At 54.6% G+C, this 13,277-nt stretch overlaps 2 protein-coding genes across 2 annotated transcripts; one reads left to right on the top strand and one right to left on the bottom strand.

Moving 5' to 3' along the window:
- Nucleotides 1–4,972: 4,972 nt before the first annotated feature.
- F5144DRAFT_617858 (concanavalin A-like lectin/glucanase domain-containing protein) lies at nucleotides 4,973–5,757 on the top strand (the record flags this gene model as incomplete). Its single annotated transcript, XM_066791897.1, has 2 exons — nucleotides 4,973–5,211; nucleotides 5,294–5,757. 2 exons carry the CDS (start codon nucleotides 4,973–4,975, stop codon nucleotides 5,712–5,714), a joined length of 660 nt encoding a protein of 219 aa, XP_066649533.1. The 3' UTR covers nucleotides 5,715–5,757.
- A 5,872-nt stretch (nucleotides 5,758–11,629) lies between these two features.
- On the bottom strand, nucleotides 11,630–12,553 carry F5144DRAFT_558872 (uncharacterized protein). The gene is made up of 2 exons (XM_066788105.1): nucleotides 12,315–12,553; nucleotides 11,630–12,253 (listed from the first exon to the last, which is right to left on the bottom strand). The coding sequence occupies exon 2, from the start codon at nucleotides 12,233–12,235 to the stop codon at nucleotides 11,876–11,878; it is 360 nt and encodes a 119-aa protein (XP_066649532.1). The 5' UTR covers nucleotides 12,236–12,253; nucleotides 12,315–12,553; the 3' UTR covers nucleotides 11,630–11,875.
- Between the last annotated feature and the right edge of the window lie 724 nt (nucleotides 12,554–13,277).

Below are 13,277 nucleotides of genomic sequence, written 5' to 3'. Positions count from 1 at the left end.
GACTCTTCCGGACAGGTAACGGCCAAAACGCACGACCAGAAGGCCAGCGCGCTGGCCGAGAGGTTCTTCCCGGACCCACCGGCCAACCTAACGGACGTGGAAGATCAAACCTTTTTGGGCAGCTGGAACCCGGGCTTCGACGTTGTACAAGCAGTGACGCCGACCGAGATCACGGAAGCGATAGGAAGAGCAAGCCCCTGGAAGGCGCCAGGCGAGGATTTGCTCCCGATGGGCCTTCTGAAGGCGTGCGGAGCACCGTTAGCTGAAGTGCTCGCCCTTCTGGCGACAAGGTGTCTGGAGCTAGGATGGTTCCCGAACCGTTTCAAGAGGGCGAAGACTGTAGTACTACCGAAACCAGGAAAGGCTCCGCCGGTGTATCAGACCCCGGGGGGATACAGGCCCATTGCTCTGCTGCCAACCCTAGGGAAGGTAATAGAGTCAGTGGTCGCCAGGAAGGTCACTCAAACTGCAGAAGTCAACGGCCTCTTACCAAATGAACAAATGGGGAACAGAGCACACCGCTCCACAGAGCTGGCTGTCCGGCTAGTAGTAGCCCAGGTCCAGGAGGCGTGGAGACAGAAGGGTGCGGCGTCCCTATTGCAACTGGACATCTTAGGAGCCTTTGACACGGTCAACCACACCCGACTGCTAGCAACTTTGCGAGAAATGGGCTACCCGAGGTGGCTGGTCCTCTGGACGAGAGACTGGTTGACTGGTCGAGAGGCCACCCTTCTTTTCGACGGCAAGACGGCGGCACCGACGGCAATTCGGGCAGGGGTCCCCCAAGGCTCACCCCTTTCCCCTGTTCTCTTCATCCTCTATATTTCCTCATTATACAAGCAGCTAAAAGACGAGCACCCTCACTTGGCTATAACGGGGTTTGCGGATGACACCAACCTCCTGATGTTTGGTCGAAACCCCGAGGCCAATGTCCGGCAACTGGAGGCGGCGTGGGAAACATGCATGCGATGGGCGGACAGTCGGGGGATGAAGTTCGCCCCGGAAAAGAGCGAACTGATCCATTTCAACAAGGGACGACGGCAGTGGACAAACCAGCTGGAACTCACTAACCCAGGGGGAGGCACCAGCCCCGTCAGACCGAAGGAGTCTGCCAGGTTCCTGGGAGTCTGGCTGGACCGGAAGCTCAACTGGAAAGCCCACCTTGCGGCGGTGGAGAAGAAGCTGAGGACCCAGAGCTATGCCCTGTCGAGGCTAGCGGCATCGACGTGGGGACTGGGTCTAGCCAAAGCGCGAGAAGTGTACACAAAGTGCATCCGGTCAGCGCTGGCCTATGGCGCATCGTCGTTCCACATTCCCACGGATGTGGGAGGCGAACCGGTGAAGAAAGGCATCACCAAGGCCCTCGGGAAGGCCCAGAACAAGAGCCTGAGGATTGTGGCGGGAGCCTTTAAGTCTACCCCCATCCGTAACCTCGAGACAGAGACGTGGGTACCACCGTTGGACTTATACCTAAACAAACGGCTTGCAGATTTCGAAAACCGACTCCAACAACCCGATCTGGACGACGGCCAAGGCGGCAAAAAGACGGCGGGGAGCGTTATCCTTACCGCCTGCCGCAAGATACAGCAGAGACTCAGCTCGAGGAGGGGCAACAGGGGCCGACCGCGAACCTTGAGACCTCAAGGGCCCACGGCGATAGAGAGAGCCGCGGGCACGATCATGCGCTGGACGGGGGGAACCATAGACACGGACAAGGCAGTAGAAGAGGCCTGGAGAGCGAGGTGGTTAAAGAAACGGGACGGCAGAGCGATCACCAGGCCGGCGGACGACTTTGACCATCAGCGGGAGACGCTATTCCGGAACGAAACCCTAAGGAGGCATGACGGTCTCAGCAAGGCGAAAAGCTCACTGCTCATTCAAATCCGGACGGGAGCAATAGGCTTACGGGACTACTTGTTTACACGGGAAGTCCCGGAGGTTCTGACGCCTGCCTGCGAGTGTGGCGAGGGACGAGAGACTGCCGAATACCTGGTAGTGTGGTGTTTGGCCCCACCGTTGACTCGAAGATGGGAGAGAACTGGAATTCGGACACGACGGGACTTTTACTCAGTTCTACACGGTATCAATCCCACGACTGTACGGCTTGCGAGGAGGATCCTCGACTGGCTGATGGACTCGGGGAGGCTGCCGATGTACAGCTTGGCCAGGAGGCTCGAGCTGGAAACGGCGGCCTGAAGCGCCCCCGTTCGGAGGCCAGGAGGCCTCCTCTCTTTGTATACGTAGACTCACCAGAACGCATCGTTCCTTGATTGTTGGTAGGGGTTTTTCACCCGGCCCGGGAGGGCACGGTTTTCCTGTACACTAAATAGCAGAGGGTCCGGCACGCCCTAGGGCATAGCGGAGTATGAATAATAATAAAATATGCTTACCTCGTTGTGTGTATTATGGGTATTTTTAGATCCTCACAGACATTGAAAATAGCACACGGTGCGGCACAGGTGAATCTTGCCCACTAGCACCAACGTCGGACAAAGCACACCTCATTGTTTGGTGGTAGTTTGCTGGATAGGTGATCCGGCCGCACCGATTTCATCCCCGGCCACTGCTTACTTTCTTGTTAGCTACGGAGGTTACTGTTTTCCTAGGCGAGTCGTTCATTTCCTGGGCTGACCACCAGCCATGCACTACCATCCCTTCTCCGTCCCCGCCCATTCCATTAAATAACGCGAGAAAGAGTGTAAAAAAGACGGGAGAGTACCCAAAAAGAGGCTGAACGGTGGGCCCGGAACCGAGCCAAGATCCAAAAGTCTGCGGCCCCATCAACGAACGCCTTCTACGACGCCGGCACACCACTCTTCACCCCTTTCTTTTTCAGATTTAATTGTATACCCCCCTACCTACCTATCCAGGGATTCCACTACCTCGTTTGATACCATCCCTTAGCTTGGCAATACTGCAATCATCGGTACCCACCTATACTGTCCGGCAACCTTAACATTACCCGATTGTCTATCAAAACATGAAAACATCCCTTTTCGCAAGCCATGGGGGAGACTATCTCGGAACACGTTACACAGTGTTTGGATCGCTTTAGGGACTTACTCACCCCTTCAAACGCCTCCGAGCTGGAGCTTCAGGCCCCTGGGGTTACAGATCAGATAGCGTACGCGCAGGACCGCTTCAAAGACGTATGGGTCAATTACTTTGGGGCCAACGGGACCGGGGCGAGGTCGCTAGACAACCTGCTCCGAGACTTTCCGGATAGAAAGTTCCGAGTTATCGGGGCCATAAAGCTCGTGACTTGGATGGTCGAGAGTGCGTTAGAAGTTGTGGGGGGGGGGGGGGGGGGGATTGCGTGTGATGAGCGGTTACCAGTACAGGAGGAAGAGGAAGACTGAACTTTCGAATATATATCGCCCGCTATGCCCCTTGGTTACATCGCGGGTAATATTACCTCCTCGGCCACTGAGCTGAACTACCTACCTCGACAATTTGGTCTGTACCCTGCCGCCCGGTTCCGATACACTGGGGTACAGTCCACCAAGGCATCATATTGTAGATCGCCTAAAGATGCCGGGCATGGATAGCCCCTGTACCCACTTTGTCATGACCACAGGAAGTAGAGATGAAAGGTTATAGAAGTACCCAAATTATCATTCTCTATGTATATTTGACCGATTGTGGGTTGTGATTAGACGCCTACCATGTTTTAAGGGACCTTCACCATAGGAGACGCTTTCATCATTTATATAGATGTAAGTACCTATTCACCCGTTTCCAGTTACCGATTCCGGTAGATCTTGGTGAGGGGCATATAGTACAATAACTGCCTACCTTGGTACCTAGGTACATGTACCTATACTGGTCATGAGGACATCACTTCTGCCCGCAAACTACCCTTTACGGGTAATCGTAACGAAGAGCAGGGGCAATGATGGGGCCCGTAGCACGAGGAGACTATTACCCTGAGGTTCTCAAGCACATGTAGCCTCATCTCCGGGGTTGGGTGTGCTGGTTCGCATTCGCTGACGACAACCCCCTAACGCACATGGTAATAGTGAGTTTCGTAGGTGAGTTTAGTTCTTGCACAACGTCCGTGTACCCGGGTTTATCTGGCTCTGTGTAAAATTAGGTAACTCATGATATACCCGGTGATCCATCTTGCCGGGTATTCGGGTCGCCGTTTCTCTCGCCCGAGGGGTAATATCCCCGCCATGGACCCTTCCCCTTTGTACATCTCCCGCAGTTGGTGCCATGGACATGAGATGGATTGACAGCATAATGGACGGCAGCCCCGGTTCTTGGAGCAAGAATGGACCGCCACAAAGCGCGCCAATAACGAGGCCAGGGTCTATTCTCAGTTGCCCCCTTTTACCCAGTGCATCCATACTATATCCTTTTCTCATCCGTCTTGTCCTCCGATTTCTAACTACGGCATTCTTCTAATACCACTCCAGGCCCTCCGAGCCCAGTCGGCACAAGCACCTTTTGGGATAAAGTTATTATTGGCGCGCGTCCTGGGGCTAATCTATCTCAAAACATTCCGTCGCCGCCTTTTCCCCGGGAAAAGGCACGTCGGTAGTGACCGGGAATACCCCACAAAATCAGGGATTCTGAATTTGGTTGCATGAGGCAGGGCGGCCGGTGATCAACACAGATCTGCGGGGATGGTTCAGGCTAAATATGGCGTCCCATCACGCATGATCCCCAAACCTGGGAGCCTCCGTCGGCGCCGTGGGGTTGGGCAAACTCTCCACTAGGAACTACCGGCATGCAACCTTAGTATACAACCTAGTTTCGGGAAAATGGCTGTCACTCAAACCAGTCACGTCAGTGTGAACCTGGGCATGGATATTTTGCAATGGATCGTCAGGGCATCACGATGCTAAATTTGGGGAACGATTCACCCGGGTCTGGCTATAAGTACTAGACGTTTCGTCGATCCCAGACGGAAGACCCAGCCCCATGGTTCTTTGTTGTCAGCACATTCAAACGTCGAATCTCATCCACAATGGTCCAGTTCTCCCTTCTCACCGCCGCCAGCCTTCTGGTTCCCGGCATGCTGGCCGCACCCGCCGCTGAGCCAGCCAACAACCTCCAGGCGCGCTTCGACGGCAACGGCTTCAACAGCTGGTCGGAAGGCGGCAGCAACATCCGCTGCGTGAACGGCCAGGGCGGTTCGTTCACAGCCAACTGGAACAGCAAGGGCGGCTTCGTCTGCGGCAAGGGATGGAACGGACAGGGCGCCAGGTGAGCTCAACCATCCATGCCCCAACAGCCACACAGACCCACCCCCAGTAAACACCTCCACTAACCCCCTTTCCCCCCCCAGAACCATCAAGTTCACCGGCACGTACAACGCCACCGGCCCGGGCTACCTCGCCATCTACGGATGGACGCGCAACCCGCTGATCGAGTACTACATCGTGGAGTCGCACGCGGACCTGGCGCCCAACGAGCCGTGGACGTCCAAGGGCGAGTTCACCATCGACGGCGAGGGCACGTACGAGATCTTCACCAGCACGCGCGTCAACAAGCCGTCGATTGAGGGCACCCGCACCTTCCAGCAGTACTGGTCCGTCCGCAAGGAGAAGCGCGTCGGCGGCACTGTTACTACTACGAAACACTTTGACGCCTGGAAGGCCAAGGGCATGGGCCTGGGCAACTATGACTCGGTGATTGTGGCTGTGGAGGGTTATACCGCGGATGGTGGCCCCGGCAGCAGCGGGTCGGCGAGCATCAACATTGAGTAGGTGCCTCGGTGGCTGGCTGCCTGCTGGACGGGTTCGTGTTGGGTTGGTGGTTTTCTGCTGTACATAGTAACATCTGGATCACACCAAGACGGCTCTTCTGCTTGGCCGTGGTTCGGTTAGCGGAGGCCAGGCTTGGCGAAGCTTGTTTATAACGACGAACACTTGTTTGGATGCTCCTCTTGGCGGTTCTTGGCCCTGCTGCCGCGGTGAACGCGCGTGATGGGTTTGTTCCCAGGAAGCACCAGGACAACTGGTTTCCTTGAACGTTGTGTAAGGTAGGTATGGTATTTCCATTCTTGGTGTTTGCCAACAGTACCAGCGAGGCCTATCATGCACTTAATCGCAACATATGCCGGGTTGATAAGGAACGAATAGAAAACCGTTCATTCCCAGGGACAAACCCTCCGATGATATGTTTCTCTTTCGGGACTCATGCATAACCCCAACCCCTTTCCTGACAACCATTGCCTTTTTCCTAAACCCGTCAATCTGGAAGCACTTAAGAGGCTTAAAGATGCCAACAAACTTGAGATACACGAAATCCTCTTTCTTTTCAGTGCCATGACTCTAACAAACCATCTCCTGCCCCGAGTGTGGTGTCGGCTGTTGTGTTAGCCCCGCTTGAGATGGGCTGTCGGGTGGCCGGGCAACGACGTTTTTTTTTAAAGAAACTTGGTTTTGGAAATGCGATACATTTAACTACCGAGTGCGGAGGCTTCATTGCGAAACTGGGCAAAAACCCAGATTTTCAATAGATCCACCCCACCCGTCAGATTCCAGCCTCACCCACCAATTCCATTTCCCCACTTTGCGATCGCTTTTCTACAACTCCCACTTTTTATTCCACAAACCACCACCTTCACCTACCCCGGTCTCTCTCGCGCGCTTCTGAGCCCAATCACACCCGCTCAAGCCTGGTGGTGCGTTTCTCGCTGCGCTTATGGCAAGCTGGTTTCTTGGATACTAGAAACAACATTTCATTGGTCTTGTATTTGTCGGGATTTCAAAACAAATCTGTGCTATATTGATCTTCTTTACGTCTTTTTAGGCAGCTGGTTGAAGATTCTGTCTTTCCAGATGCCAGGTGCGGCGCGCGGCGCTTCAGACGTCATCGACGTCATGAGAGGCGATTCGGGGCCTCCAGGAGTGGGATATCGCCGGCCCCAGCGCAAAAGGGTGAAAACGACGAGGGTGATGGAAGGAATGCAACAAGAATACAATATGGACTGGGAGGAGGAAAACAGCAGTGAGAGAATGTTGAAAAACCACAAAAACCGCACAATTCGGGCCGCAGCGGCCGAGAGAGCAGGAGAGGGAATCCAGGGCCAAGAGCAACCTGCGGACTGCAACTTCGAAAATAAATTGGACACTATCAAAACACAATTTCAGCTTCAATTCGAAAAGCTCAAGGATCACATGGCAGAAGAAATGGCCAAAATGACGGCCCAGTTGACCGAAGAACTGTCGCAAGCGCGAGAGCAGCTCATCCAAGCCCGCCGCGAGCTCGAGCACACCAGACTGCAGCTCCACGCCATGGACGAGGCTCAGGAAGCCCCTCTGGCTCGACCGGCCTATGCGGATGTCGCCCGACGTACACCTCCTACCAGCGGTCCTAGTCTGGCATCCTCCGCAAGCCGGACGGCTGCACCAGAGCCAGCGTTCTGCACTGTAGACACGACTAGGGTACCGGAGGAACACATCGAAGAGGCTACACCTGTGGCCCTTCGCAGGCTCATCGAGAACGAGATGCGAGCGCCGGGGGACAAACCCAAGTGGCGTTGTCTTGCCGTCACCAGAGACAGAGGAAACATCAACCGCCTTAGGATCGTTGGCAGGAACGAAGCGGAAGTAAAGAGAATCAAGGACATCATCGAAGCGAAGAAGACGCCGGGTGCACAGGTCCTACGTGACCAGCTGTACCCGGTCAAAGTTGACAACGTCAACCGTACGGCTGTTCTCGACCCTGAAGGCAAGGTACTCCCCGGAGCGGCGGAAACCCTGGGCCGAGAGAACGATGTGCAGATCGCCAAGTTGGCTTGGTTGAGCCGGAAGGACACTGCGAAGGCGTATGGATCGATGGTGGTATATATCACCAATCGTACTACTAACCCACGAGCATCCGCAGCAGAGAGGGCAAAATTGTAAGGGGATAAGCCAGAAAAGGAGGATGTACGGGCTTCGTGAGAGCAGGATCCATTTTAGGATATGTATTGGTAGATTGCATGATAGTTGCCCTTTCGGGTTAGACCCGCCGGGCGGAATAAATTTTGTGTGTGTGTGTGTGTGTGTATTTGTCGATCGCACCTCCCAATCAGAAACCCGAGTTTTCATGGTCATGGCTCCCAATCTCAACACGTTCACCTAGAAGACAACAGGAGTGACCGTGCCCGCTGCGCGCGGGCACGCCAAAGGAGCCTGGAGGAACTTTCTAGTTGCTACTATAGAGTGCTTTTTGGAAGTCTGTGATGTTACGGTTGCCAGTTGGCGGTTCGCAGCTATCACTGCCATTAAAAGCTGCTTTTCCCCACCTAAAGTTGCGGAGTCAACGATGTAATTGTATTGTTTTTTATTTTTTTTCATTTCATGATGGTTACTGACCAATGCTGGGAAAGTAAGGAAAGGTGGTTACGTACGTCGATGTCGCTTTGGGTCTTACGAGGCACTGGACCCTGAACAAGCTCCAGTCGCTGGCGGTATTACTACCAGCGGCGTTCCTTGACGACCGCGGCACGCAGCTGCAGGAAGAGGGGGGCCGGCAGCACTTCCAGTACGTCGGCGGCGAGGGCGGCACGGGGAAATCAAGGAACATATCGGAAGAAGAAAAGCTGCGTTGGAAAAACATGGTCATGTTGATTATCGATGAAATCAGCCAGGTGGGCGGTCTCACACTCGCGGCAGTGGACAGCCGCCTGAAGCAGTACAGGGACGACCAGCATCGACCGTTCGGCGGAATCCCAATGGTCTTGTTCTTTGGCGACTTCTTCCAGTTCGACCCGGTCCTGCAGACCAGCCTCCTCTTGCCAACGCCTAGGGACCGTGGCGGACAGAAACCAGAGAGCGCTTCAAGGCACCTAGCTGCGCATAAGCTGTTCCTCCGGTTCACGGCCGTCGTCATCCTCCGCGAACAGGTCCGCGCGGCTGGCTGTCCAAGGCTGCGGGGCTTCCTCCGGCGCCTGCGCAACGGCGAGCAGACCGAGCTGGACTTTCAGCGGCTATGCCACCGCCTCTATACACCGTCGTGCAAGTCCTCTTTCGTCGATGGCCTCAGAGCCATCACGCCCCTGAACCAAGACCGGTGGGACCTCAACATGGCCGCCGTTGTCCAGTGGGCTCGTCGTGCCCACGGCAAACACATCTCAGTCTTTGTGGCCAAGCACGATACTGAGTCGGGGAAGCGATTGAGTGCGGGGGACCTATGCCACGTGCTCCGTTACGGAGACGACTCGCAGCTGCCGACCCCCGGCCTGTTCTTCTACGCCCAAGGAATGCCGGTCGTGGTGACTCGGAACCAGTTTGTCGGGCTAAAGGTGGTCAACGGGGCACCTTTCAAAGCCGTCGAGATCTTCCCCGACCTCACCGCCGGCACCATCGCGCTCGCCGGCGACGTGACTCTCCATCTTGGACCGCCGGTGGCCGTCCTCCTTCAGTCGGACGATAGCGCGGACCTCGCCATCCCCGGGCTCCCCAACGGCACCGTCTTGATCAAGAGCAAAACGGTCGCCATCCCGAGCCAAATGCGGGGCAAGGAAGGCAGATGGAGGGGCAAGCCGGGTTTCAGGTGGGTTACCCACAGAACCGGGCCTCTCTGCACGCCGGCCTTCGCCATGACGGATCAGAAGAGCCAGGGCAAGCAGTTCTCGGATGTGCTCGTCAACCTCAAAGGCGTCCACTCCAGCGGTACGGCGACTCGACCCAGCTTCATGAGCCTGTACGTGCAGCTGTCGAGGGCGCAGAGTTGGGACGGGCTGCATCTGTTTCGGAAACCGGCGCGCGGCGACTTTATCGAGCCCAAGAATGTGCTTGATAAAGACATGAGAGACGCCATCGTCAAGCTGGAACGACGGGGCGAGGAGACCAGACGGCGGTTCGAGCAAGACCACAGGCACGAGTCGTGGTTTCAAGAATGGGATGCAATGGCTGAATCTGGCCAGGGTACTGAAACCGATGACGTAGAGGATGCATTGCTCTGGGGAGACCCTGGGGTTTCCGAGCCCGGATCGTAGCACAGCTCTCCACCGCTGCTCTGTTCCAGGGCTCTTTTCCAGCAGAATAAGCTGCTTCAATTAATATTTTCCTGCTCACCTTGTTGCCGTGTTGCCCTGCAATCTGCGTGGTCGTCGGTGAAGCTCCCCGGTGAAGCTACCCGGGGGTACGCCATCTTATTGGCCCTTCTGAAGCGGAGCTGGCCCCACAGCTGAGTTTGGGGCCGGCACGGGCTGCAAGCCATGACTAACAGACCGTCCGTGCACCACCACTGCCAAGCCCAACTTCGAGACGCTCATCGTCAGAGGTAAGTTCCTCCAGGCAAAACAAGATGGCTCTCCTTCCATAATCTTTAGGATAATGACAGTAGAAACTTTACAGTATACAGGGGAAAACGACACGGCTTTTGATGTGGGGATTTGGTCCGTGCTTGAGCAGGCCATGGTTTTTCTCGGAAAAGGAACCTTTCGGAAGTACTCGTTCCTCGTACGTTCCTCCAGGCACAAGAGGGACCGTGCCCGCTGCGCGCGGGCACGCCAAAGGAAGCCTGGAGGAACGGGCCGGCGCAGTTAGCCTACGGCCGCAATACACGGCCGCAATACAATGCTGTCGTGCGATTAGTTTCAGGCCGCTTGAGGAATGTTGAGAAAGCAAGCAAAGGCAGTTGTTTGGTCAATCTCAAAATCTAGTCATACAGCCGCGCCTTCTTTCTTCCCGCTGTTGATCTCTTGCTTCTGGCCGGTTTGGGAGAGCTTGGTTTCTCCCTCTTCTTTGTTGGGGTACTGCGACTGGTAACGAGCTGAGCATCCAATAATTGCCCTGTGTCCGGACCATCGACCAAGCCATCGCCATCTAGAGCCCAGGGACCGCGGCGGACAGAGACCGGAAAGCCTAGTGAAGCATCTCGCAGCGCACAGGCTGTTCCTCCAGTTCACGACCGTCGTCATCCTCTGCGAGCAGGTCCGCGCGGCCGGCTGTCCAAGGCTGCGTGGCTTCCCCCGGCGCCTACGCAACGGTGAGCAGATCGAGCTGGACTTCCAGGGATACATACCTGAAGATGGAACTGTGAACATCGGGTCGGGGTTAGTTCTGGTTGACTCTAGCGGCGCTCTATGGCTCGTAGCCAGTCCTGTCGCCGAGCCAGAAGATTTAGTCTGAGGTGTCGAAGTGGGATTTTGAGCACGGTTTGGTGATGAGAATCGGTTTCTGCTTGTGACTTTCCCGGGGCCAGCTGGTCGTGCTGTCGTAGGTGACTTGCCGACAGGGGCCGATGACTGAAACCGGCGGCCCCCTGTCTAGATTTAGCCAGCAATGCCTGAGTCTCCTGATGTAAGACAGGAGAAGACGGCAAGGCTGCTGCGACGATCTGCTTCACCTGTCGAACCGCTTTCGACTGAGAGCGAATTCCGAAGGTATGTATGGGCAACGTTAGCACCATGGATATCAGAGAGGGAAAGCGTACAAAGTCAAAGAACTTGTGTAATTGAACTTGCTGAGCTCCGTGTCTGTCAAAGGACTATGACTGGAGACTAGCACCCCTCGGGCTCACAAGTTGGAAGATACCTTGAATTAACCAATTTCGTGCATAGTGCCAGCAAAGTGATTGAGCGGCCCAGTTCAAGTTCGTCACTAGTTTCTGTTGGATTCGCCATATAGAACTTTCTGGCGGATACCAGCTGTTGGGAAGTCATGACACCGGAAACAGACAAGGTACCGGAAACGGATTCATGGAATTTTGGCAGCACAAAGACTCGGATTAACTCAAGGAGACAAAGGAAAGATTTAGAATAAAGCCACTTGCTCTGAAGAACTCTAAGAGGAACAGAGGGAGATCAATCAATTCTCTCCCCATTTCTTCTCCATCTGAGTGTCGATTCCAACAGTTTCACTGACTAACTAAACTAAAGTATGATGACCACCTGCAGTTTGCAATGTCGAAGCAAGGATGTCCGCGTCCGCTACACATGCCCTTTCTGTATCAATTCCTGAAGATCATCCCGATGAAATTTATCATGAAGGTTCCTAAGATCGTTGGGACGGCATACTCCCGTAGCACAAAAGAAGCTGGATTTGAGCAAGCCTTGTTCCACTGTACTGATCACGCGCCGAGTTGGTCTTCCACAGTCGCATGGAGGGTTCGTACCAACGATTCCCCGTTCATCATCAAACACGAAAAAGGGGTAGGTGCATTCTCCGTCGTTGCACTTGTAGTACGGACGGCCCTCGTTTCCTTTGCAATTGTCGTCGCTTGTAATGTCGTATTCAGCGACCTTCTTGCATTTTGGACATTTTGGAGGCCCGGTAAAGTACTGTGGCATTGTAAATGCAGCGAATTCCTGAGTTCCATTAACAGGTAAGGGTACCACTCAAGGCGCAAAAGGTGTAAAAGGTACTTACGTGATGTCAATAAAGATCTCGTGTAGAGGCCGAGGCAGGTTTTCGAAAAGAGCCTGGAAAGAGAAGAGTAGGATGGAATCAAAAATTGGATGGAATGGGATAACCAAGGAAACGGACACGACACCAGAACCAAGCCTGTATTTTAAAGACGCTTTCGTCGCCCATTATCCAGCCAATATTGCCACACTGCATCATGCCTTTTCCTTGCAACACAGAAGAATCGAAGCAGAAAGCAGCAGAAAGAAGCAAAAGAAGCAGAAGAAGCAGGCTGAGCAATCACATGTCCCTCCATTGTGTATACTAGACGAATGAAAACCTCCCAGAGATCAGCCAAGAATTTGTGAGTCATTGCAGGACTCAACGATCTGCTGACCATGTCGTGTAACCAACCGGGCAAAACGAGATAACCTATCAGATGGCGGTTTTCGGAGGTAAAATAATTCGCCCTGCAGGACTTTTGCCACCGTGCCTACAGGGGAAGTATCTCAGGTTGCCAAGCATTGCGAGCTCGGCCCGACTCTTCTTCACGAGGAATAGGGCTCAGCCTAGTATCTCGAAAGTCCGGTGAGACAATCCTTTTCATAAGCGTGGCTAGTATGTGTGGCAAGAAACTCAAATGACAGATTAGAAATCTCGAGCATGGTTTGGGGACGAGAATGGGTTCCTGCTTGCGACTTCCCCGGGGCTAGCTGGCCGTAGCCTTGTAGGTGAACCATTCACAGGGTTTGATGACACGCGCGTGTAGGTGCTGTGCACGGACAAAGTATTCTGCCGAACGAGTTCCCAGCCGTCAAGAAAAACCATCAGAAGTTGAATGGTGGAAACGACCAGCTTTGGCCCTTGGATGAGCTTGCGGTCAACACCCAGGAGGCGACCACTGCATACCACCCATCAGCAGACTGCATCGGCCCGGGCGGACAGATGCAGCTCGAGCACAGCCGTTATGCGACGTACGTCAATGTC

Source organism: Chaetomium tenue, assembly GCF_020726465.1.
Source record: "Chaetomium tenue strain MPI-SDFR-AT-0079 chromosome Unknown F5144scaffold_1, whole genome shotgun sequence".
NCBI classification, from domain to species: Eukaryota; Fungi; Ascomycota; class Sordariomycetes; order Sordariales; family Chaetomiaceae; genus Chaetomium; species Chaetomium tenue.
This window is presented reverse-complemented; position numbering and strand designations above follow the sequence as displayed.

Coding starts and splice junctions, on each gene's coding strand:
- F5144DRAFT_558872 (XM_066788105.1), bottom strand. CDS start 12,235: ATGCCACAGTACTTTACCGGGCCTCCAAAATGTCCAAAATGCAAGAAG.